Below are 22,968 nucleotides of genomic sequence, written 5' to 3'. Positions count from 1 at the left end.
AGGAAAAAGCATTTTATACTAGCATCATAACTCAAGAAAGATCTGAATTTTTTAAATGCACACACAAGTATTTATAGTTTAGTTTATATATAAATATCAACTAAACCTAAACCCATCCATGGGCAGTACTTAGGTAGCTAACAAATTATGTTTCTATAACACCAATCACTCCAAATCAGATACCAAAAAGATTTACAAACAGAAACACAAATTTTCAGTTTTTAATCCTATACATTTTTCATGTATTTGTTTATAAATACAACAAATACACAGTGGAAATCGGTCCATTTAAACTGGGCAGAACCACACACAGAATTTAAAGGGACAGTGTAAATTTGGCAGCCACCACTCTTTAAAAAATAGGTAAAACAATTCCTGTGAGGACTATAATTGAATCACAGATCTCTCTTTTTCCAATGTGCTTACTTTGTGTGTTTGACAGCACTCTGCATACATAATACGTTTGACTGTTTCCCCAGACAGTTGTGCAAGCCCTGATCCTGCAAACAATTAAACAAGCGCGCAACTTTACTCACGCGAGTAGTCCCATTGGCATCAGTGGGAACGCTCATGAGTAAAGTAACACGTGCTTAGATGCTTGTAAGCTTCATCATGTGCGTCTTGCAGAGCAGCAAAGTAGAGAAAATCATTTTTAAAGAAGGAAAAGCGCAGCGTAAAACCACAATGGCTGTCGCGGGGCTCGGGGAGCACATGTGCAGTACCCACAGGTATTTGATCTTTATTTATGTTTAACTGATTGCAGGTCACACTAATGGTGCCCCTTTCGTGCAAACCCCTCTGGCAAGGGGGGCAACGCAACCACCAGGTAGACAAGACACTGCACAGCGGAGCGCGGGTGTGCGTGGGGACACCCCAACTCCTATTACGAGTGGCCGGGCCCACCCACCGCAGGAGTGACCGTGGGCCCCGCCCGCTGTACCGTGGGTGTGGAGGATGAAGAGCCGGGGGGACGCCGGAAGGCAGGGCCGGTGGAGTGGATTAAACACACCGGCTGCCGCCCACCCTGGCTGATCCGGAGATGACCTCAGCCTGGTGTGAGGCAATTGAGAGACCCCGCAGCTCTCTTCCACTGGGGGCAGGGGGCGCAGGCCGGGCCCCCGGGCGAAGGACAGGGCCCGGCTGGTCACTCACCCCGCGAATCCCCCCCTGTCCTCGTGACAGCACAGCCAACTGCCCACGACCGGAAGTCGCTGCGACTGCGCGCACCTTTTGTCTCCACCCCCTTTGTGACGACTTACGGAAGCCGGGAGAAGGCTGGCGGAAGCACGCCGAGGCGGTTGCCAGGCGACGGGGCGCTTGCCTGGTTACCATGGCTCTGGGGGGCGGGTCAGGAGAGCCGGGCAGGCAGCGGTAGCGGGAGGATGAAGGAGAAGCGGTGCCTGTGCGAGATTTGTACCTGCGGGTAAGAAGCAAAGGGGACCTCCGAAGAGCGGCCCCTTCCCCGAGTCCCCTAAGCCTGATCCACTGGGAGACCTAAGTCCCCCCACAGGGACCCGCCCTCCCAGGGCCGAACCCCCTTCCCAGGGAGCCTCAAACCGCGCCCTCCTCCCCCGTCCCCGAGCAGCCCGGGGACCAGCGCCCCTTGCCTCCGGACCAGAACCCGAACGCCAGCCCCGTAACAGGACCCGAACTTCCTCTGCCCCGGGACCGCGCCCAGCCTCCCTGGACACGAACTTCCCGGGATCCAAAACCTCCTGCCCCAGCCCAGGCGCTCCCGTGCCCCTTGGCTGGAAGTGGTTAACGTTATATACAGGGTTTACAGTTTGGGTCAATGGCTCTTACAAATTGTTCCGGCACCATTGTGCCCCAGGACCCGAATCAGCAAATCCCATCAGGATCCAAAACCCCCCTGTCCCGAGAACCAAACTTTTTGGGGCCAAACTGCCCTAGGGCCAAAGCCCAAACCCCCTGGACCCTGGGTCAAACCTCGCTGAGCATGCACCTCCCCTACCCTAAACATGAACTTTCCCTCCACACACCAGATCCCCTGGGTCTGGAGACTGAACCTTTGGGGCCCAAAATCTGCTTTTTCCAAGCAGCCCAAACTGTCCCTCCTTCCCTTCAAACACTCTGATACTGTTCAAGAGCAGGTTTCAGAGTAGCAGCCGTGTTAGTCTGTAGCCGCAAAAAGAAAAGGAGTACTTGTGACACCTTAGAGACTAACAAATGTATTTGAGCATAAGCTTTTGTGAGCTACAGCTCGCTTCATCGGATGCATGCATGTAGCTCACGAAAGCTTATGCTCAAATAAATTTGTTAGTCTCTAAGGTGCCACAAGTATTCCTTTTCTTTTTGTTCAAGGGCAGTTTCATTGCGACCCTGTCTAAGGGCATGTGCATTTTACCACCATCTCTTCTAGACCCAAGGTGGAAGATTTCCCTAAATTTTTGAATGTAGATACAGCCAAAAAGGAAAAAAAAAAAATCTACAGAACATTGTTTTACTGTGGATTAGCCAGCTTGTATACTGCTACTCACACACCCGTATATGCTTTATCTCAACGTAGCCTAGCATAGTGGTTTTCAAAGTGCGGGTCACAACCCAGTACTGGAACATGGAATAGAAGGCACTGGGTTGCGGTGGCTCTGGTAAGCACCGCCGACCAGACTATTAAAAGTTCCATCAGCGGTGCTGCCTGGCTAAGGCAGCCTAGTTCCTGCCTATTCTGACACTGCGCTGTGCCCCGGAAGCAGCCAACAGCAGGTCTGGCTCCTGTGGGGGGCCCATGGGGCTCCTCATGGTGCGACCGCCCCGAGCACCGGCTCCGCACTCCCACTGGCCAGGAACCAGCCAGTGGGAGCTGAGGGAGGGGGTCGGTGCCTGCAGATGAGAGCCGCAAGGAGGCACTTGCACGCCTCCACCTAGGAGTTGGACCTGCTGCTGGCTACTTCCGGGGCACAGCATGGGTCCGCAGCGCCAGGACAGGCAGGAAGCCTGCCTTTGCACCCCCACTGCGCCGCTGACTGGGAGCCACCCAAGGTAAGCCTGCGCCTCAACCCTGTGCCTCAATCCCCTGCCCCGAGCCCCCCACAACCAAGAGCCCCTTCCTGCACCTCAAACCTCTCTTCCATGGCCCCAGCCCAGAGCCTGTGTCCCCAGCCCAGAACCCTAAACCCCTCCTGCACCCCAACCCACTACCCCAGCCAAGAGCCCCCTCCCACACCATCAACCACTCATTCCCAGCCCCACCCCGCAGCCCTCACCCCCGCACCGCAACCCTCTACCCCAGCCCTGAGCCCCTCCCATACCCAAACCCGTCATCCCTAGCTCCGTTGGGTCATGGGCATTTGTCACGGTTCCTCCCCCACTCTGAACTCTAGGGTACAGATGTGGGGACCTGCATGAAAAACCTCCTAAGCTTATCTTTACCAGCTTAGGTCAAAACTTCCCCAAGGTACAAAATATTACACTTTGGACTGGCCGCTACCACCACCAAACTAATACTGGTTACTGGGGAAGAGCTGTTTGGACGCGTCCTTCCCCCCAAAATACTTCCCAAAACCTTGCACCCCACTTCCTGGACAAGGTTTGGTAAAAAGCCTCACCAATTTGCCTAGGTGACTACAGATCCAGACCCTTGGATCTTAAGAACAATGAACAATCCTCCCAACACTTGCACCCCCCCTTTCCTGGGAAATGTTGGATAAAAAGCCTCACCAATTTGCCTAGGTGACTACAGACCCAGACCCTTGGATCTTAAGAACAATGAACAATCCTCCCAACACTTGCACCCCCCCCCTTTCCTGGGAAATGTTGGATAAAAAGCCTCACCAATTTGCATAGGTGACCACAGACCCAAACCCTTGGATCTGAGAACAATGAAAAAGCATTCAGTGTTTTACAAGAAGACTTTTAATAAAAAATAGAAGTAAATAGAAATAAAGAAATCCCCCCTGAAAAATCAGGATGGTAGATATCTTACAGGGTAATTAGATTCAAAAACATAGAGAACCCCTCTAGGCAAAACCTTAAGTTACAAAAAAGATACACAGACAGAAATAGTTATTCTATTCAGCACAATTCTTTTCTCAGCCATTTAAAGAAATCATAATCTAACACATACCTAGCTAGATTACTTACTAAAAGTTCTAAGACTCCATTCCTGTTCTGTCCCTGGCCAAGAGGACTACAGACAGACACAGACCCTTTGTTTCTCTCCCTTCTCCCAGCTTTTGAAAGTATCTTGTCTCCTCATTGGTCATTTTGGTCAGGTGCCAGCGAGGTTACCTTTAGCTTCTTAACCCTTTACAGGTGAGAGGAGCTTTCCCCTGGCCAGGAGGGATTTCAAAGGGGTTTACCCTTCCCTTTATATTTATGACAGCATTAACAATTTTCTTCAACTGGGTCACCAGAAAAAAAGTTTGAAAACCACTGGCCTAGCACACCCTTGTTCCAAGGGCTCCAGGGAAAAGGAGGCGTTTCAGAACCAGTTATGCGAGTTCTGACTGCCCAGGAGGACTTCTGAAACCCAGTGGAGAAGGCTTTACAGCTGTTTCGCGGTCTCTTACACTAGCAGAGTTGACATAAAGGGGACACAATACAACTGTGAATTCCTGCCCTTGACTTTTGTTTTAAGCTCTATGAACTGTAGCCACATTTTACAGCCCTAATATACATCTGCCACGATGGCCTTATTAAGTCTGGAGAAGTAAAAACAGCTTTTTAAGAAAGTATCTGGTTTCTTTAGAAAAGGGAATTCAGAGACAGGTTTCAACTCTCTTTGGAGTACTGTTCTGAAAAAGGAAAAGAATGTGGGTTCTTCTTAGTAGAAGTGAAATACACTTAGGCTTTGTCTAGACTAAGAAAAGGTGGTTTTAAAATGTTAATTCATTTTTTTAAACACCTTTTTATGTAGTCTAGACTGGGTCTTAAATTTAGATTGTGCCTTAAAGCATGGCCCTACTTTAATGTGTTTGCAGACGGGCTGCACAGCAGTGGGAGCAATTCTGGCTAACTCGTCTAGAATTCATCCTGGGTAGAAAACACTGCCACACCAGCTCTTCATCCTTTTTAAATAAGTGCAACATGCTAATCCTTTCCCTGCTCACAGCCAACTCTGCTCACTATTACGGAGCGGAGCTTGGCCATTGTCTTACTTTCAACCATGTCCTTTGGAAGAGGCCCAATTCGTCTTGTCCTACAGCCTGTTCAAGCCAGTGAGGCTCATGCAAAAGGGTAGGTCAGGAAGAAGGCGTCCTACAGGGAATACTACCTCCTCCCACTATGGGTAGTACACTGGAATGCAGTATTACCTACCTCAGAAAATTTCAAAATCATGACTCAGACGTGAAAAAAATCATATGATTGGCTTAAAACTTATGAGATTTAAAAAAATAATACAAGTTGGGGTGTTTTTATTTGCATTTAGTACTGGAACTGTTAGGGTTCACATTTTAGCCCTCATTCAATCATGAGAGCTAAACGTTTACAAAGCAAGCAAGCAAGCTGTGATTCTCACATAAATCCTGGATCTGTGCCTTTAAGAAAAACATCAAGTATCATGAGACTTGTGAAATAAAACCATGAGAGTTGGCATCACTTTGTACAGGAGGCACAGAACCAGCTTTCCCAACTCTCTACCACCTCTCTCACATGCAGGGGGCATCGCAAGTTCCAGGACAAATAGGACAGGCCAGATTAATTGGAGAGGGAAGGGGAGGGGTGGTAGTAACCATAATACAGTGGTCACTTGCAAGGACACAGAATCATCAGGGCATTTGAACACCCCAGCCCTGTGGTGGGGCATCGGCTTTCTGCCCTTAGCCGCTAGTGAGTCTAATGCTGGTCCTCCTTGGCGGACCCCCTGAAACCTGCTCGGGGCTCCCTGGGGGCCCCTGGATGCCTGGTTGAGAACCACTGGGTTAAAATACACATTGCTGAAGGTTTTGCAGTCAATAAAATCTCAAGAGGTTATTGTTTGAGGCAGCTCATTAAGTTTGCTTTGCTGTAGCACTACAGTGTTTCTGTTTTTATGGGAAGACTAGTTGCTTGGCAATGTTACCTGGGCATTATGATGTACACACAAGAAAACGGGGATATATTGCACAAGTTCTATTTAGCAATCTGCTAGAGTCTTACATACTGTAATTCTGAATTATTTTAGATACATTTATATTTCATTCTGAATATTAAAACAGAGGGAATAATTCTGCTACCTGTAGTTAGGTCCTGGGAACAAAAATGTCAGCCAGAAGGTGTTTCTGTGTCTCAGAATAGACAGTGCATTAAAGGTTTGATTCTGCAGCCATTACCCATACTGAACAGCATTTACTCATGAATAGTCCCTTTTAATTCGGGTAGTAAAGTCTTTGGCATTTGTATCCAGAGGTTCTAGGTTCAATCCCCACTGCCAGCAATACAGTCTGGGGTATGGTGTTACAAATGGTGGCCCTGGCCCATATAGTGAATTGAGCTTGGGTGGTGAATCTCTGAAGTTCAGGAAGAGCTTCCCTAGGGGAAGTGTGTAACCACCTCACTGTAGTACTTAGTGGGACTTCTCATGTGAATAAGTGCTAATCACTATAGCTAAGGATTGTAGGATCTGGCCCTTATTTGTTGAATATTAACATTACTAAGAGTATTTTAAGAATATGGAGAGTAGACACCCTTCTCCCTAGGCTGAATCCCCTTTTCAGTGCCAATTAAAAATGTATGCTTTCAATAACTTTTTCCAACAAATAATTGTGCTGCCAAAAAGACTGGGTGTCTGCAGGGGCTGAGCACAATCAGCTCCCATCAGCTTGTAAATGCTTAACACTTCTCAGGGTCAGAGTCAGTGCTGGAGACTTTTCTGTATACCAGTCACCACTAAAGTTCCTAGCTTCTCAAGTCTAGGATGTGTCTAGCAGTAATATAGGATTGCGCCAAAGTGTACAAATGATCATCTCCCAGTTGGTTTGCTTAAAAGGCAAGTTTTGGTTGTTATTTTTTAAACCAGAAAAATGTTCTTGTAACTGCATTTGTTCAGAATAATGGTTAAATCCTTTATTGCTATCCCTGGAGTATATATCCCCAGACCCCCTTCCCAGTTTCCAAGTGATATTTTTTGAGAATGGACCAGGTATCAACTACCAACTGTTCTTGGGATATTTCCATAATAAAAAGCAAACATTTTTATTTCCTTATTTCCCATGGGTTGCAAATGTGCTACATTAATATTAAAGAAAATGAACCCCTGCCTGTGAACAGAGTCAGGATTCAGATTGCTTGCTTGATATAAAAGTCGTTAACAGTTGGCAAACAAAGGATGTGAATTCTGGCCTTCAGGAGCAGAGAATAGCTGTGCAGTAGTTAGATGACCTCCCAGACTATATCTAAGAGTAATATTTGTTTATAGACAAGAAAGTTGCCCATATACAAGAGTTTCTCCCTATACTTATCTTCATTTTGGCATATAAAGATATAGAACTATTTACTAAAACTTATTTTTTTAGTCAATCTTCCAGTCCTTTCACAGTCCCCTCATGCTTTTTATAATTTCCTGAAGAAGATAATAATTTCTCAATAAATGATAGATAAAAGGAAAGGGGTAGTTTGAATGAAATGTTAGATACTTAATACTCAATACATCTAAATGCTTGTAAACCAAACAGAAAATTAAGGATGGAATTAGGGAATACTAGAGCACTGTGGAAGAGAATGTTTAGTCTTTGTTAGGAAGTCCATCCACTGTCGGAAAAGGAAACAGGAAAGATTAATCAAATGGAACACTACAGAACAGTTCACAGGAAAATGGAATAAGCAAGAAAGTCCCAGGAGCTCTTCATTCAGCAGGTAAATGGAGAATTTAAATATATATTTTTCAGTTAAAATAATCAGAACAATTAAAAAATAGACATTCCAAATAGTTAAAAAGAAAACAAACTGGCCTCATTGCGGTGAGGAGTGCCCTATGGGAGGATCCCTGCAGCCACACACAGCCTCACTGACTTCAATGGGGCTCCACTCAGGCACAAATATCTGCTAGTGCAGAATTCCTTGCAGGACTGGAGGCCTAAATAACCTTCACACACACTGTAAATTATGCAATCTTTCAGTTTTTATTATAGGTTTCCTGACACTTTCCTTTATAAAACTGTTTTCAGTTGGATATAACTTTGCCAAATTTTAACTGTTTGGTTTGAAAGTTTCCATGCTGGGTGTCTGCCTCGGGAAGATTATTATTTGTTTGTTTGTTTAATGTAATCAAGATCAGTTTAGCTATTTCTCAGAACGAGGTTAGGAAAAAATAAGTTATTTTCCCATGTTAAAAAATTCTTACAACCATTTTGTTGAGACATTCTAGCACCTCCATGCTTTAGAGCAGGGTCTTGAAATTTGGCAGGAGGGTCACTCTGGTGTCAGGGATATACCTTTTGCTGTCCCTGGGAAAATAATTGAAAATTTTGCCAAATTATGAGTTTACATGTGCTTGGTAAAGGCTTGTTAGCATTTGGCAGCAAAATTCTCCGAATATTCCATTTCTACTGAGCATGCTCCATTCCAGGGCTACAATGGCTGAGCAGGACTTTCCCTACAATAGCTCTACTGGCAGACAGAGACTGCTGTGGTGACAGGCACAAGAACTGAGGGCACGGAGACTGTCTCCCCAGTATTCTCAAACTTCCCACTGCTGGTGCTCAGGCAGCAAGGAGAAGGAGAAATAGGTTGATTGGAATGCAAAGAGGGTGAGAAGCTGAGCCTATGAAGGTGGTGAGTCAGGGAAAGCGAGACAGTGTCCAGACAGGAATAGGAAGAGGAGCTGAGGAGGGATTATGGGGGCTGAGTCAAGGGAGAGTGGGGAATTCGGACATGGACATGGACCTGGGGAGGACTGAGGGTGTGGCAGTTAGGCACTGAGGTGCTTTTGCAAAACCCACTAAGTGCCTATCTGCTTCTTTAGGCTCCTAAATACCTTTAAAATATGCCCCATAGTCTCTGCTGAAGTCAATGGAAGTTTTGTCTCCCAGGGGCTTCAGGAGCAGGCCCTCTGAAATGACTAATACAGCAGCCCAGAGCAATGTTAACCAATCAGAATACATACTCAAGGTGCCTCCTGATTGGCTACAACTGACTTTGGTGAAAACTCTTCATAACATTGGCATCAGTCAGACAATATATGCATCTTGATTGGCACTACAGATAATAGATTTCTTTCCGGACTTGTAATTCAATCTCCCACTTAGAATGCAACTTTTTAAAAAAATTGTTACATGTGGGGCTGTATATACATACCAAAAAACTGTCCAGATATTTCTGATGAGGAATTTCAGAATGTATGTAACAATATACTGATCATCACTACATATTTAAGTAAATATAAACATTTATTGTTCCTCAAGATAACAAGCATTTTTTTTCAGTCCTCCTTACCCTTCAGGTAAAGAAATCTTGATGTTCAAGAGAAGTGAATGCCTGGTTAATATTGGTGAATTGGATTTGTCTGATATTATTTATACAGAAAAAACAAGAAAAGCAATAGGAAACCAAGAGAAAGCACAATAAAATGGTGGAAGGGAAGGATACAAGGGGAGGTCAGATCAGTGATGTCAGAAGAGACAGGCATGTAGGCTACAAAGCAGTAGGTTCGTCTCTAGATGAATGGAACAAGCAGTTAAATTAGGGTGTGGTTTGAGGATTTTTATGCTCATAAGCAAGGCAGGCAGCAAAGCCCATGATTCCTCACTTATAGAAACATTAGAAACTTTTAGAGACATTTATCCTCCTTGACATCTCAAAGATACTATATATTATATTTTAGCTGTCTTTATTGAGTCTTTTTGTTTAACTTTTTGTATGTATTTGCTAGCGTGCTAGCACCAAGCAAAGAGTAGGCCTGAGACAAAGATAACAGAGAGCCCAGTACACAACTACTAATTCTCCCTTGGGGGATAGTCTGCAGCTGACTCAGTAGAGAAAACAAACCCACCCTACCTCCAATCGCATTGGATGAATGAGGAGTCCCCTTCTGTCAGTCAGTCAGTCAGTCAGTCAAGGGATTGCCCTGGGAATTTTCATACCCCAGTTTCTCCTCCTTCTGGTAGGCTGGCAGGCTTCCCCAGTGACATTCCAGAACTGAAGAAAAATAATGGGAAGCCTACACTACTTAGGTTATCTAGCCATTTTGCCCAGAGCATCCTGGGTGAATGTCCGTAGTGGTGTGCTCGCATAATGGAAATTAATTAGCTAGGTAGGAAAATTTCACTCTCAGCCTTCTATTCATACAATAAGGTTTAGGACTTTAAACACTTTCAGACAGAGGCTTGCAGTGTGTGAAAGGATGAAGGGAAAAGAGGAAAGAGGAAGACAAGGAGGAGGATGACATGCTGTCTTATCTTTAATGTTACAATCCAACCCAACATCAAACTGATCATCAAGCAGCACCAGAGGCAAATGTAGGCAGGAAAAGAGGTTACATTTCTTCTGACTGTGCAGGTATTCATCTAGCTGTTTGGAGCACTTTGAGATAGTTGCAAGAATATAACTATGTAAATATCATAGATGAGCTATGACAGTCACAAAAATTCTCTTTATAGAATCTGTTGTCCCCTCAGTCTATGTGTATAACGCTCATTGATGTTAATGTTTCAAGGTGTTGTCCTTTGGCAGGCAGATATACAGTATGCCTCTCTCAATGGTAGTCAATCCATGACACAATTATAAAGGACTCTGAGGAATCAGCAAAAACAGACAACAGCCTTCTCTTTGCACATTCACATAAGAGAATAACTACTTGCTAAAGATTAATTTTGCTTTTGTCATGAAAACTGGATTTCCACATTCCTCAGTTTACTAGTTCTACTTAAAGAGATTCAATGAGATGTTTCTTTGTCTATAAATCATGTATGTTCCCCCCAGAATTATTTTTCCTGCCAACACTAGGGAACTCAGGTCATTTAAGCAGCAGAATAGTTTCAGTAATCTAGTGTCCAAATATAATTTCTTTCACTCAGATGGTGATGTTTACCTTGGCAATTAAAAAACGTATTGAGATATTTATTTTGTTTATAAACTCTTAATGATTTAAAGTCTCCTAAAGGAGACTTTTCTCATAATAAATCTTATTCTATGGGAGGGAATGCTCTAGAAAGCTCTCAGGGATGAATCTTTTTGGCATGAGAAAACAAATTATGTGCCAGATCTTTGGCTGATGTAAGTCAGCATAGCTCTGTTAAGTCAACGGAGCTACACCAGTTTATACAAGCTGAGGTGCTCGCCCAAATGGTGTCTATTTACATTTTTTGAAATTTATCTGTTAACATGTTATCTAAGCAATAAATTAGCAGTCTTGCTCATGGAAGGAAGAAAACATAACCCACCAGAGCTGACATCAATCATTCATGAGTCAGGAACACATGCACTTCAAAGTACATTAAAAGATCAATAACTCTAGCATAAAAGATAATAATGAAGTGTAGGTAACATGTTTGTAGGCAAGACACATAAATCAGAGACTCAAATAGTTCTCAATTAGCCAAATTATAAGTAACCTATTTCATTAGTCATGTCCCATCCTTTGATTGATGGGTTCTCAACAGATATTTAGAATTCAGATCTCATTCTCCACTCTCTCTCTCTCTAAAAGTTGTGATTTGGTTGTAATCATTTCTAGAAAGATAGTCTCTTAATGATCATTTTTTTATTATCATTTGGATTAAACCCCAAACTGAATTTGTCAGTTATCCAAAGCCATGAAGTATACTCTCTGAGGCTGATTCCCATTTACATTAAGGCCTCCTTGACACTGCCACTTACTCCCACTTTCAGTCCTCTTTACACTGCCAGGACAACGTAAAAAAGCCTCAGTGTCAATGAGAATCAGGCCATGTATGTTTTTTGGTGCATATCTTTTATATTTCACAATTTGTAAGCCCTAGTCTGCTACCATTACTCACATTGATAGTACCTTACTCCTGAATAGTCCCATTAAAATCCAGTAACTGTTTGTATGTTATGGGATTATTCAATCTGAGTTAACAATTTTGACTCATCAGAAATAATGGAGTCTTACGCAGTCATGCATAATTACTTTTTGCTAGAGATGCTTTGGCTCTCTTTGACAAAAATAAAATGTCATGGCACATTTTGATCATTCAAACATTGATGGACTCCATTTAAATTTTTAATTCATTATAATCTTCAGGGTCCTTCAGGAGGAAAGTATTTTTCTAATGGATGTTGTTTCTGCTTGTAGCAAGTATGATAAGTGCAGGAGATATAACAATGATGAGGGGAGTGTGGGGGATGTTGCAGAACAGAGTACAGAATGTGGAGACAGCTGAGTGTATGAATCTGATGATATCAGAACAGCCATTTAGAATAGATAGGGTCCTATCAAATTCAGAGTCCATTTCATGGTCATAGGATTTTAATAATCATAAATATCAAGATTTCAGCTATTTCAATCAGAAATTTCATAGCATTGTAATTGTAGGGGTCCTGACCCAAAAAGGAGTTGGGGGGTCACAAAGTTATTGTAGGGAGGGTTTTGCAGTACTGCTACCTTTACTTCTGTGCAGTTGCTAGTGGCAGCACTGCCTTCAGAGCTGGGCAGCCTGAGAGCAGCAGCTGCTGGCCAGGATCCCAGCTCTGAAGGCAGAACCTCTACCAGAAGCAGCACAGAAGTAAGGATGGCCTGGTATGTGTGACAGCTTGGATCACAGAAAGCCCCTTGGGAACTGCTAACTTGTAAATTCCATCCTATTCAAATTATGACCTGATACTTGGTAACGGTGTTTAGATGGTTTTGTTTATTGTTCGCCCTTTTGTTTTGTAAAGAAGAAGTAGGCCACCGTGTTGGAAAGGAAACAATAGGCGGGAAATCTAGTAGCTAGTTGCTAGGCAACAGAAGGATTATATAGGCTGGGAAAGAGCGGGAAGGCATTGCTTCTCCTTTTGCTCTCACCTTGGAAGGAAGGGAAGCGATCAGACACCAGTTATCTGCCTATTTAACAGCTCACCTCGGAAGGGAAAAAATTTAGATTATTGTTGGGGTTTATTATTTGAAGGGAAGCATCCATCCATCCATGGGGTTCTACCTCGACTGGTTAGGGCTCTCACCTGCAGACAGGACGTCGCAAAGGGGTTAGGGTGGGAAGTTAGTTGGGCCTCTCACCTGAATCATCGTCATTCATCGCCTTTATCCGCTGCAGTAGCTGTTCCAGTGGTGATCATGGTCCAGAGAGTCGTCATCATCTATTGAGTCCTGGTCTCAGCAGCAGCTCCTGGACAGGGTAGAGAGAGCAGTTATCACTCGTCCCGTTGTAATTCCTGTGTGAAAGAGTGCATGGTTGTTAATCTGTTCAGTATTATTAATCCTTCCTTTCATTCCTTTGTTCATCCCATTCCTTTTCCCCCAATGAATAAAAGTTTGGTTGTTTCACTTGTGGTTTCTGTAATAATTTTATATAATCTCTGATAGATAAGCTACACTGAGGGAATCTTGGGAGACTTCTGTTGGCTCCCCTCAGTTTTCTGAAAGTAGGATCCTGAAATAAACAACAAAAACTAACAAACTGATGTCTCAAGACTACTTCTGCCCCTGCTTTCCTGCCTGGCAGCTTAGGACTTCAGAGCCCTGCCTGATTTGAGCCAGACCTGCTAGCCTGCTGCAAATCCAGACCCAGGTCTGAACCACATCCCCTAACAGCTGTAGACTTAACTGAAAGCAACTTACAGAAGTGTTCCTGAATTTAACACTCAGATGCCCAACTCCCAATGGGGTCCAATCCCTAAATAAATCCTTTTTACCCTGTATAAAGCTTATACAGGATTAACTCATAAATTGTTCGCCCTCTGTAACACTGATAGAGAGATACGCACAACTGTTCCCCCGCCCTCCCAGGTATTAATACGTACTCTGGGTTAATTAATAAGTAAAAAGTGATTTTATTAAATACAGAAAGTAGGATTTAAGTGGTTCCAAGTAGTAATAGACAGAACAAAGTGAATTACCAAGCAAAATAAAATAAAACATGCAGGTCTAAACCTAATACAGTAAGAAAACTGAATACAGATAAAATCTCACCCTCAGAGATGTTTCAGTAAGCTTCTATCACAGACTGGACGCCTTCCAGTCTGGGCACAATCCTTTACCCTGGTACAGCCCTTGTTCCAGCTCAGGTGGTAGCTAGGGGATTTCTCATGATGACTCTGCTCTTTTTTCTGTTCCACCCACTTATATATCTTTTGCATAAGGCGGGAATCCTTTGTTCCTCTGGGTTCCCACCCCTCCTTCTCAATGGAAAAACACCAGGTTAAAGATGGATTCCAGTTCAGGTGACATGATCACATATCACTGTAAGACCCCAAGCCTTTATTCCTCCCAGCCTGACTCACAGGAAGGCCTGCCTGCAAACAGAGCCATCCACAGTTAATTGTCCTAGTTGATGGGAGCCATCAAGATTCCAAACCACCATTAATGGCCCACACTTTGCTTAATTATAATAGGCCCTCAGAGTTATATTTCATATTTCTAGTTTTAGATTCAAGAGTGATTCATTTATACAAATAGGATGACCACACTCAGTAGATTATAAACTTTGTAATGATACCTTACAAGAGACCTTTTGCATGAAGCATATTTTAGTTACATTATATTCACACTCATCAGCATACTTTCATAAAATCATATATAGAGTGCAACGTCACAGTATGGTATTGCCACCCTTACTTCTGCGCTGCTGTCTGCAGAGCTGGGCCTTTAGTCAGCAGCCGCAACTCTCTGGCCACCCAGCTCTAAAGGCAGCAGTGCAGAAGGAAGGGTGGCGATACCATACCATGCCGTCCTTCCTTCTGCACTGCTGCTGGCGGGGTGCTGCCTTCAGAGCTGGGTGCTCGGCCAACAGCCGCCGTTCTCCAGCCAACCAGCTCTGAAGGCAGCACAGAAGTAAGGGTGGCGATACCATGACTCCCCTGCAACTCCCTTTTGGGTCAGGACCCCCAATTTGAGAAACATTAGTCTCCCCTGTGAAATCTGTATAATATAGGGTAAAAGCACACAAAAGACTAGATTTCATGGGGGAAGACCAGATTTCACAGTCCATGACATGTTTTTCCTGGCTGTGAATTTGGTAGCGTCCTATTCCTAGTTGTGCATGTGGTTGGTGCATGGTTTTCTGAAATAAAGTGATGAAAAAGGTATGAGGATGCAAAAATGAAGCTGCTGTCTGTGTGAATATTATGCTGTTTGTTTCAACCTCTCGTGGGCTGTATGCTTAAAATCCATGTGATAAGTGCCTCTTGGAATAAACAATTTCTGATGGCATGTATGAATCTGATAGTCTGTTTTGTTAACTAGCTTTTGATAGTTATATATAGTATTTTCTATTTGCTCCTTAAGATGATGTTTTTAGTTGTGAAATCTGGAGTACATGCTGTACTTTGTGAATGAATATTATACAGCATTGATGACTCCCTGGAAAAATTCAGGGTGGGTGGAGAGCTATGTGATCAGAAGAAACACCTTCTCACTTCCCTTTTAATCTCTTCTCTTCCTGTTTTTCCTTCCCTCCCCTAGTGCTTTTCAAACTGCTCAGTTCATTGTTAAGTGGTGGGATTGTGACATCAGAGGTAACTCAACCTTCTCTTCTCTCCCTCCCATTTTTTTCTGCTGCTGCCCTGCCGTCAGGTCGCAGTTAATGGTGGGATTGGGGCATTAGTGATAAATAGGTGACATGGGAGTATTATCTTTTACAGAACCTTCTACTTTATTGTGCAATTTTCAGTTGTTATTGTTATCCCTTTGGTAGACCAGTTTGATTGAAAATAAATTGGCAGCTTGAGGCTCAAACAGACCATACACTCCACATGAGGCATCTGCTGAGACTGACTTGTTATGTAAGGTTATTTACTTAACCATTTAATCTAACTAGTGAGCTCCAAAATCACATGGCCCAAAGTGCAACTAAAACTAGCTTTAGGGATTTCCAATCACAGGTAATTCCTTTCTCTGTTTCCTTTTTTACTTTTCTCAGCAGGAATCCTATATGCCTGTTTCTTTAGTCTATTTAATTTTTTATTTCACTTTGATTCAGTTTTTTCTTCTTAGTATTCACTGCTAGCCCAATTTTTCTGCAGGTCTTCACTCTGTTCTTTGAATGTCTAGTTTCCTGCGGTTGAAGGGTATTTTAATCTAGTAATTGACGTACACTTTTGCCCTTCCAGATCTTGTCACTGTGTCTGCGATTCTTGTACAGCCTTTCATTAAGTTCACTTATTCACCAAGTAACATTTTATATTTGGTAACCTCTCATTAGCTTGTACCTGAACCACTGCTGGAATTGAGCTAGCAGGTATAGGAGGACCTACTTTCATTTCGTCTGTCCTCTAAAGGAGAGAGAGGCTAGCATAATTCCAGTGCACACTACACAAAGCAAATTAAGAAATTCTGACCATTCATTCTTGATTAATGAGTCTTCTCTTTGCCAATGGTTCATTCAATCAAATCTGAAGAAGTATTTTTTAATAAATACTTCAAGAGACAGAAAGCACCCACTAGTTCCTGTAATACTGTTCTATACAATCCGGCTGCATTTTGTGTATAAACTGTGATTGAGATTAATGGAAGATGATTCTGAATCACATTTAAACTAAGCTCCTTTATCCTGCTAGCGAGGTGTAAAGAAGCTCTGTGTAAATGACGATTAGGCCCAATGTGTCTTAACCTGTATATTATAATTTCTTGCAAATCATATCCCAAAATTACTAGGGTTAAATAGTACAAGACATAATACAGTATATACACCCAAAAACAAAAATAAAGCCAGTACTTTTGGGGGTTAGAGAATTTCAGAGATATGGGTGTGAAAAAAATAAATTGAGATGAGAATTGAGGAGGGATAGATTCAGGAGATTTATTCTAGAGATCTGGAGCTGCAGTTCAGAACGCCATAGCACCGACTGTGATGAGACTGTGTAAAGTAGGGAGGTGGCTGGCACTGTTATGAGAAATGGTGAAAGACGTATTGAAATACACAGGGAGAAAAGGAATGAGGAAAAGAGAAAGGGCAAGATATCAGAGAAGTAGGGAGAGGTATTGAGTTATTGTTACAGATTAGGGAAATAATAGCATGAAAGAAGGAAGCCAGTGCTTGGCAGAGAAAAGAGTGCAAGTAAAGAGTGAGTTGGGTAGGTGACAGATTACCATTTAGAAGACTGACAGCTATATTCATCCTCCCTATTCTGTACTAAGGATGCAATAAATATTCTTTCTTCCTGTGCTGTTGTGGCCTATGCAGTGCTACATAAATGGTAACATCCTTCATAACTACAGAACAAAATAATTTGTTTCCCTTTCACACTCAAGAAGTGTTCTAGATGCAAGATACCGGTGATGACAATCCTATTTCTTGTTATACACTCAGAATATCTGAAGTGTGTTTCCCATAGATAAAAACTATTTGAAATTATCTTGTTTCAATTTCTTATATAGGCGCCATCATTGCCCTCATAAATCCACAAGGATTTATGATACTGGAGGACAAGCTTGCCTCATGACAGAATACGTGGACAAATATCCCCAGTATGGCAATCTCCCTCCACCCCAGAGTCTTAAGCCAAAGGAGGAGTACCAAACACGTCATGGAAGAATGGAAGGAATCACTACATTTAAGTAAATATTTTGAAGCAATGTGTTTTGGAGCTGATGTTGTTCTACAGTGTCCTCGTATTTTTTCATTTAGGGAAGACAGCTCTGTTTATTGGAATCATTTTCCATTGTGAAATAATTTGATTATTCATTCTCTTCAAGGATATATATGCATAAAGTTTGAGTATTAGATGGCACAAGTCAATCATTTTTTAGAGTTGGCAGATGGCATGCAAAGGAATTTTTTTTTTTGTCCTTTGGGGATTCATTTTTATCTCTAAAAAAGATCTGAAAGGTTTTTTTGTGGTGGGGATGGTTTTTCTGCTTGGTTTATACATTAGAAATCCAGGTCTCACCAAAAGTCAGTACTTGTGTGCTGAAACAGTCTTTTGCATGTAGATATTGTACCTGTTTGGGTGTCCAATTATCCAATGTCCACATACAAAAGCAGTTACCCAGGAAAATGCTGGATCCTTTTGCTTTCAGTTCTCCACCTGCACTGTTTAAATGCTTGGCCCTGAATGATGTTTAATTTTTTCCCCTGGGTTCTCTCTACTTACTGGTTGATCACTTTTTATATAACTGCATAGAAGTTTTTCAAGTCAGATAAGGTATGAAACAATACTGAAAACACATTTATTTTTATTTATCAGAGTTTAGAAATCTGAATATTTGTTAAATTATGAATAAAGGTAAACTGCTGTCAGGTTTGACAAAGGGATTCCACCACCTTACTACATACAAAGAATACACCATATGTCAGACTCCAAATATCTGTTGAATGATTATTTTCTCATCGTTGATCCTGTGATGTTGATGATGCTGATCCTAAATCAGCAATTGCTTTCAAAGAGTTAACATTTTAGTCCTTCCACAGTGGATACAATATAGTTTTTGTTAAGTTTCTATATATGGAAAAAATGTCACAAATGTCTCAATCAGAAAAAGGTAACATTGTGAAGCAGTACTGCATGTTTCTCCTTTTCAGGTCTGATTATCTTCCATACGATGTTGTAAATCGACCTCTTCGGGTACAAGAAGAGTATAAACCAAAACCCGGAGAGATTGATTTTGGAACTACATACAGGAGAGATTATAATCTTCATAAAATACAACCAGTGACATTAGTAAGACCATTAGAAAGAAAACAGATTAAGGGAGGAAAATTAGACACCATACCAACCTATCAAGGTAATTACATATGCCATTTTTAAAAAGAGAAACAGCCACAATGATGGTAGTATTCTGAACTGCCATATTGGAGTTGAGGTTTGATTTCTGACTTTGGTCTCTTACTCTGGCCCAATAGGTGACAGTAGTGAAGAGGGAATACCCTATGTTTCTCAGCAATGGATTCTATTAATTTAAGAATTAACATTAATAGGCTCTGAAAGAGAAGCCCTCTCCAGGTTTTCCCAACTGGAAGGAGGGCAGCTGTTAGATTGTGGCAGAAATATAGGAAACCAGCTAAGGGAAGGAGAGGGAAACTTTGGGTTCTAATGCTAGTTATAATCTAAGCACATCTTCAAGATACATTTGGAGAAAATTGTAACTCCTTTGGTAAGAAAGATTTTTAAACAATGTCAAATAGAAACATGTTAATATTATTATGGACGCAATGTGCAAAGAGTCTCGCTTTCCTGCTTTGCTGCTGGACTTAATTGAAGCTTTGGATATCAATAATATTTAGCAATGCTTTTGGAAGAGCTAACATTTGGTACAACTCAGGTGTTTTCAGACTCGGCATGGTGATGGGCACTTTGTGAATCCTGTTTTTAGAATGGGACTGGAGCTTGCTGGAAGGACAATATACCTTATTTTAAGACCATCACTGTCTCCACTATGAGGTCCAAGCATACCTTAGTTTCTATTGTGGTGGAGTTCACAATTACTGTTTTTCTACATAGACTGATGAAACAAACTTGATTTCAGATTCGTCTTTACTATATACTTGGTATAGCATTCTGCTGATGACCTGTTTCAACAAGATGATCTTCTATTACTTATTGATGCAACAGTTCCTAAACAGCCTCCCTGTAGATTATCCTGACAGGTTACCTTGGTATACAAATAATCTTTTACATATGAGATGTTGTACTTAAAATTTGATTGTAGCACATCTGCTCTACAATCAAGATTAAAAATATCTGAATGTGGATTATGAGTTATGACCTATTAGATCTGCCTGCATGAAAGGCAAGAGATGCTCTGATGGTAAAGACCAAGGACTAGAAGAGAAAGATACTTAAGATGCTGAAGATCAGGCGAGGCCACTCAGAGTAGGAAGTTAGAAGAATCGGGGTAGAGTTGGTAGAAAGCGAAGAGCACGTAGTGGCAAAAGTAGAGGTAGTAGAAAGAATTGGGCAGCACTGGGCCTGAGGGGAAAGAACATCTTTGATAACAATATTATTATTCACCAGCTTCTGTACACTTGTAGTTTAAGATGTCACCAGCATCTGTCACTAAAATTATAGTTCATAATTCACTCATCTTTTGTTTATATGTATTTCATCCACAGTCCTGAGATAAAATGTAGACTTTTGCAGACATATCCTCTATACAGATATTTGTGTGCAATAGAAAACAGAAATCAAATATGTACATAGAAAATATTTCCTTTTTCTAAAAGAAATAGTCATCTTGTGGTACCAGGTGGCATTTTACTGGCTGTTTGGTCTATTCCCATAGTAGCAGGTAAACAGAACTCCTGTATCTAATAGTAAAACAGAATTATCTTTGTTACTCAAACTCAACTCTTTGATCAAAAGGGTTGGTGGGGGAAGAAATTAGATTTTTTAATATGGGACAGCCACAAATCAATAATAAAATCTATAATCTTTCTTTCTATCAAGTATTGTTTTTGTTTTAAAGATGACTATAGATCATGGGAAGTTCAAAGAAGGGAGCCAAATAAATTGGGACACACCTATCATCCCCCTACAGAAAAGTTTGGGAATTCTACTACATTTCAAGATGACTTTGTTCCTAGGGAGCTGAACCCCAGACAAAGCTTTAAGCCTCCAGGTGTCGCCAAACTTTCAGATGTACCTTTTGACGGTGTTACTAATCATCGCAGTTCTTACATCGCTCATCAACTGGAACCAAAATTTGTAAGACCAAAGGAAGAATACAAGCCAAGCAGCCAACCCTTTGAAGATCTGACAACCCATCGGAATGATTTTAAAGGGCTACTTGGAGAGTTTACAAAAAGCTGCAAGCCTGAATACACTAAAGTGGGGTCTAATGCTCACTTTGCTGGATGCACTGAATTCCGGGATCGTTTTCAGCCATGGTCAGTCTCCTTGCCTGAGGCTCGCAAGATAAGAGATTATGTTCCACCTCCAGGTAATATGGATTTACACTCCACAAGCCATCTTGATTATGTTCCACACGTGATCTGTCCTGTTGCCCCCATAAGACCAGTTTCTTATGGAAGAAGAAGTAATGTCCCTTTCCAGGGGAACACCACAATGAAGGAAGACTTTCAAGCTTGGGCCAGCTGTCGGCAAGAAATTATTAGAAGACATCAGGAAATTCCAAAACCTACTGGAAAATTTGATGGCTTGACCACATTCAGGTCTCACTATATACCACATGAGATAATTCCAGTTCAGAGTTTCAAACCTCTACGTGTTGTAGTCCCCAGTTCAGCTCATTTTGAAGATGAAACCATGTATCGTACAGAGTATACTCCAAAGAAACAAGAGATCTGCCCAGCAAACTATCCATCTCCTCCAGGATACGTCTTTGTAGACACAGATTCTCGTGGTCACAAGTTCTTCTGCAGAGTTACTCCAGAAATCAATACATTTTCCCAGTCAAATGGTAATCATATTCCAAAAGAAGTAGCTGTTACTTCATAATTTTTTAATTTTAGTAGTTTACATATTTTAAAAAATGTTTAGAATCCTATAGCTTAATTTTTTTCCAGGCTAAACCTCAATGACAGTTGGCAAGTACAAGTTGTTATTGTAATTTTAAAATTGTTAAATCACTTAAACTCATTATAGCTTTTTTAAAAAAACTGGGAATGACTTTATTACAAGATTGATGAAGATTAGGCAGCCTGAATATGCATCTGAACATTTTGTATGGAATCTGTTCTCCCTAATTATGCATTTTACAATTACTGTGCTTTTCAGTTTTTACTGTCTTCCAGCCCAAGCACATACTGTGTACATTTAAATGAGATTATGACTTGCTGGAAATCATTTTGGAATCACTGAATCTGCCCACACTACTTTTGAAATGTTTTAACATGGCTTCTGTGACCAGTATGGAAAATAATTCCTCCCCCTCCTCCCCGGAAATCTTGATAGCCAAATTGCATTACAAACTAGCCTCGCACGTAGCCTATAACATAATCATAAGATAGACTTCAGAAAACAAATATCCTTTTTATGCTGGTCCAGGAAACTATGCTAGGACACTGCTAACACTAGTCTTTAACTTAGCTATTATTAATACAGTTTCAGCTACTATGGCCAGAGCCTAACAGTGAGATTCTAACTTCTGATGCATGGTACATATTGACCATATAATAAAAAAGATAATCTGCTAACTTTTGCATACAAATGCAATAGCAGATTTTTTTCTGAGACACAAAACAGAGCTGATTTGACTTTGCTCCTTAGTTTCCCAGCTAAAGAATTTTAACAAGTTTCAAATAAGTAGACGAAATAAATGGTTTATTAAGATAATGTGTGTGTGCATATAGGAGATGTTAAGCATTATTTCAAAGTATTATCTCAGTTTCAGTCATCATGTCCAGGATTTACAGTGATCCCTTCTTACAATACTTATTTAACAATATTATGTTGTCTTATCACTTTCAGTATGAGTATCAGTAACTTATAAATATATTATCTTTTACTCATTACTATAGGAAAGCCATTTTAGCTTTGAAGTGTCATGTATTTGTATGTATACCAAATCTCCAATAAAAGGACTGAAATCAAGTACAGTACGATGTTGAAAGCAGGAACTGAATCATATGAGCTCCACTCAGAAAGGCAGAAAAAGAGACCAGGACTGCTGGAAATGCTTGTTTTGTATAACTGTTACACCAGGCTCCCGTTGTTCTTACAAGAGTGGTTGTTTTTAAATGTTCTTGTTTCTCTTTGTGCTATGTCAATTTGCTTTAGTCTAATTGAAAAATCAAGTCAATTAAATTTTTTTTTTAAGTTCATACATGTTTTCCAGTCTGTAAAGAGATATTTTGGATTGGATTTTTCATTAAATGTTTAGGGCTGGACTGGCTTGAGCAAGTAGCACCATACAGCGGGGCAGGGACTGAATTCTGATTTAGTTGCAGTTATGTCCCTGGGAGGTATTTAAGTGCTTTGCTTCGCTGACTGGACACTTCCCTGAATCAGAGTCTG

The 22,968-nt window shown here is 41.5% G+C and overlaps 2 protein-coding genes across 7 annotated transcripts in view; one reads left to right on the top strand and one right to left on the bottom strand.

Annotated features, from left to right (window-relative positions):
• The window catches only part of EFL1 (elongation factor like GTPase 1), a 152,647-nt gene extending 151,412 nt beyond the window's left edge, over positions 1-1,235 (bottom strand). For 2 of the 4 annotated variants that reach the window (XM_084640811.1, XM_084640814.1), the window contains exon 1: positions 1,153-1,235. The gene's annotated coding sequence lies outside the window, so the exon portion shown is untranslated. The other 2 variants (XM_084640812.1, XM_084640813.1) reach the window with 2 other exon arrangements.
• Positions 1,236-1,299: 64 nt separating this feature from the next.
• On the top strand, positions 1,300-22,769 carry SAXO2 (stabilizer of axonemal microtubules 2). Of its 3 annotated transcripts, none has more exons than XM_084640499.1 (4): positions 1,351-1,423; positions 17,432-17,611; positions 18,576-18,778; positions 20,459-22,769. In XM_084640499.1, the coding sequence occupies exons 1-4, from the start codon at positions 1,383-1,385 to the stop codon at positions 21,448-21,450; spliced, it is 1,416 nt and encodes a 471-aa protein (XP_084496625.1). In that variant the 5' UTR covers positions 1,351-1,382; the 3' UTR covers positions 21,451-22,769. The 3 variants fall into 3 exon arrangements, 2 of the variants coding, with proteins under 2 accessions (XP_084496625.1, XP_084496626.1); XM_084640500.1 differs by lacking the exon at positions 1,351-1,423 and adding an exon at positions 7,700-7,794; XR_014713214.1 differs by lacking the exons at positions 17,432-17,611; positions 18,576-18,778 and having other exon boundaries at positions 1,300-1,423; positions 20,459-20,597.
• The last annotated feature ends 199 nt before the right edge of the window (positions 22,770-22,968 follow it).

Source organism: Lepidochelys olivacea, assembly GCF_965140295.1.
Source record: "Lepidochelys olivacea isolate rLepOli2 genome assembly, chromosome: 10".
NCBI lineage: Eukaryota > Metazoa > Chordata > Testudines > Cheloniidae > Lepidochelys > Lepidochelys olivacea.
Note: the sequence above shows the minus strand (reverse complement) of the source record. Positions and strands in the feature narration are given on the sequence as shown.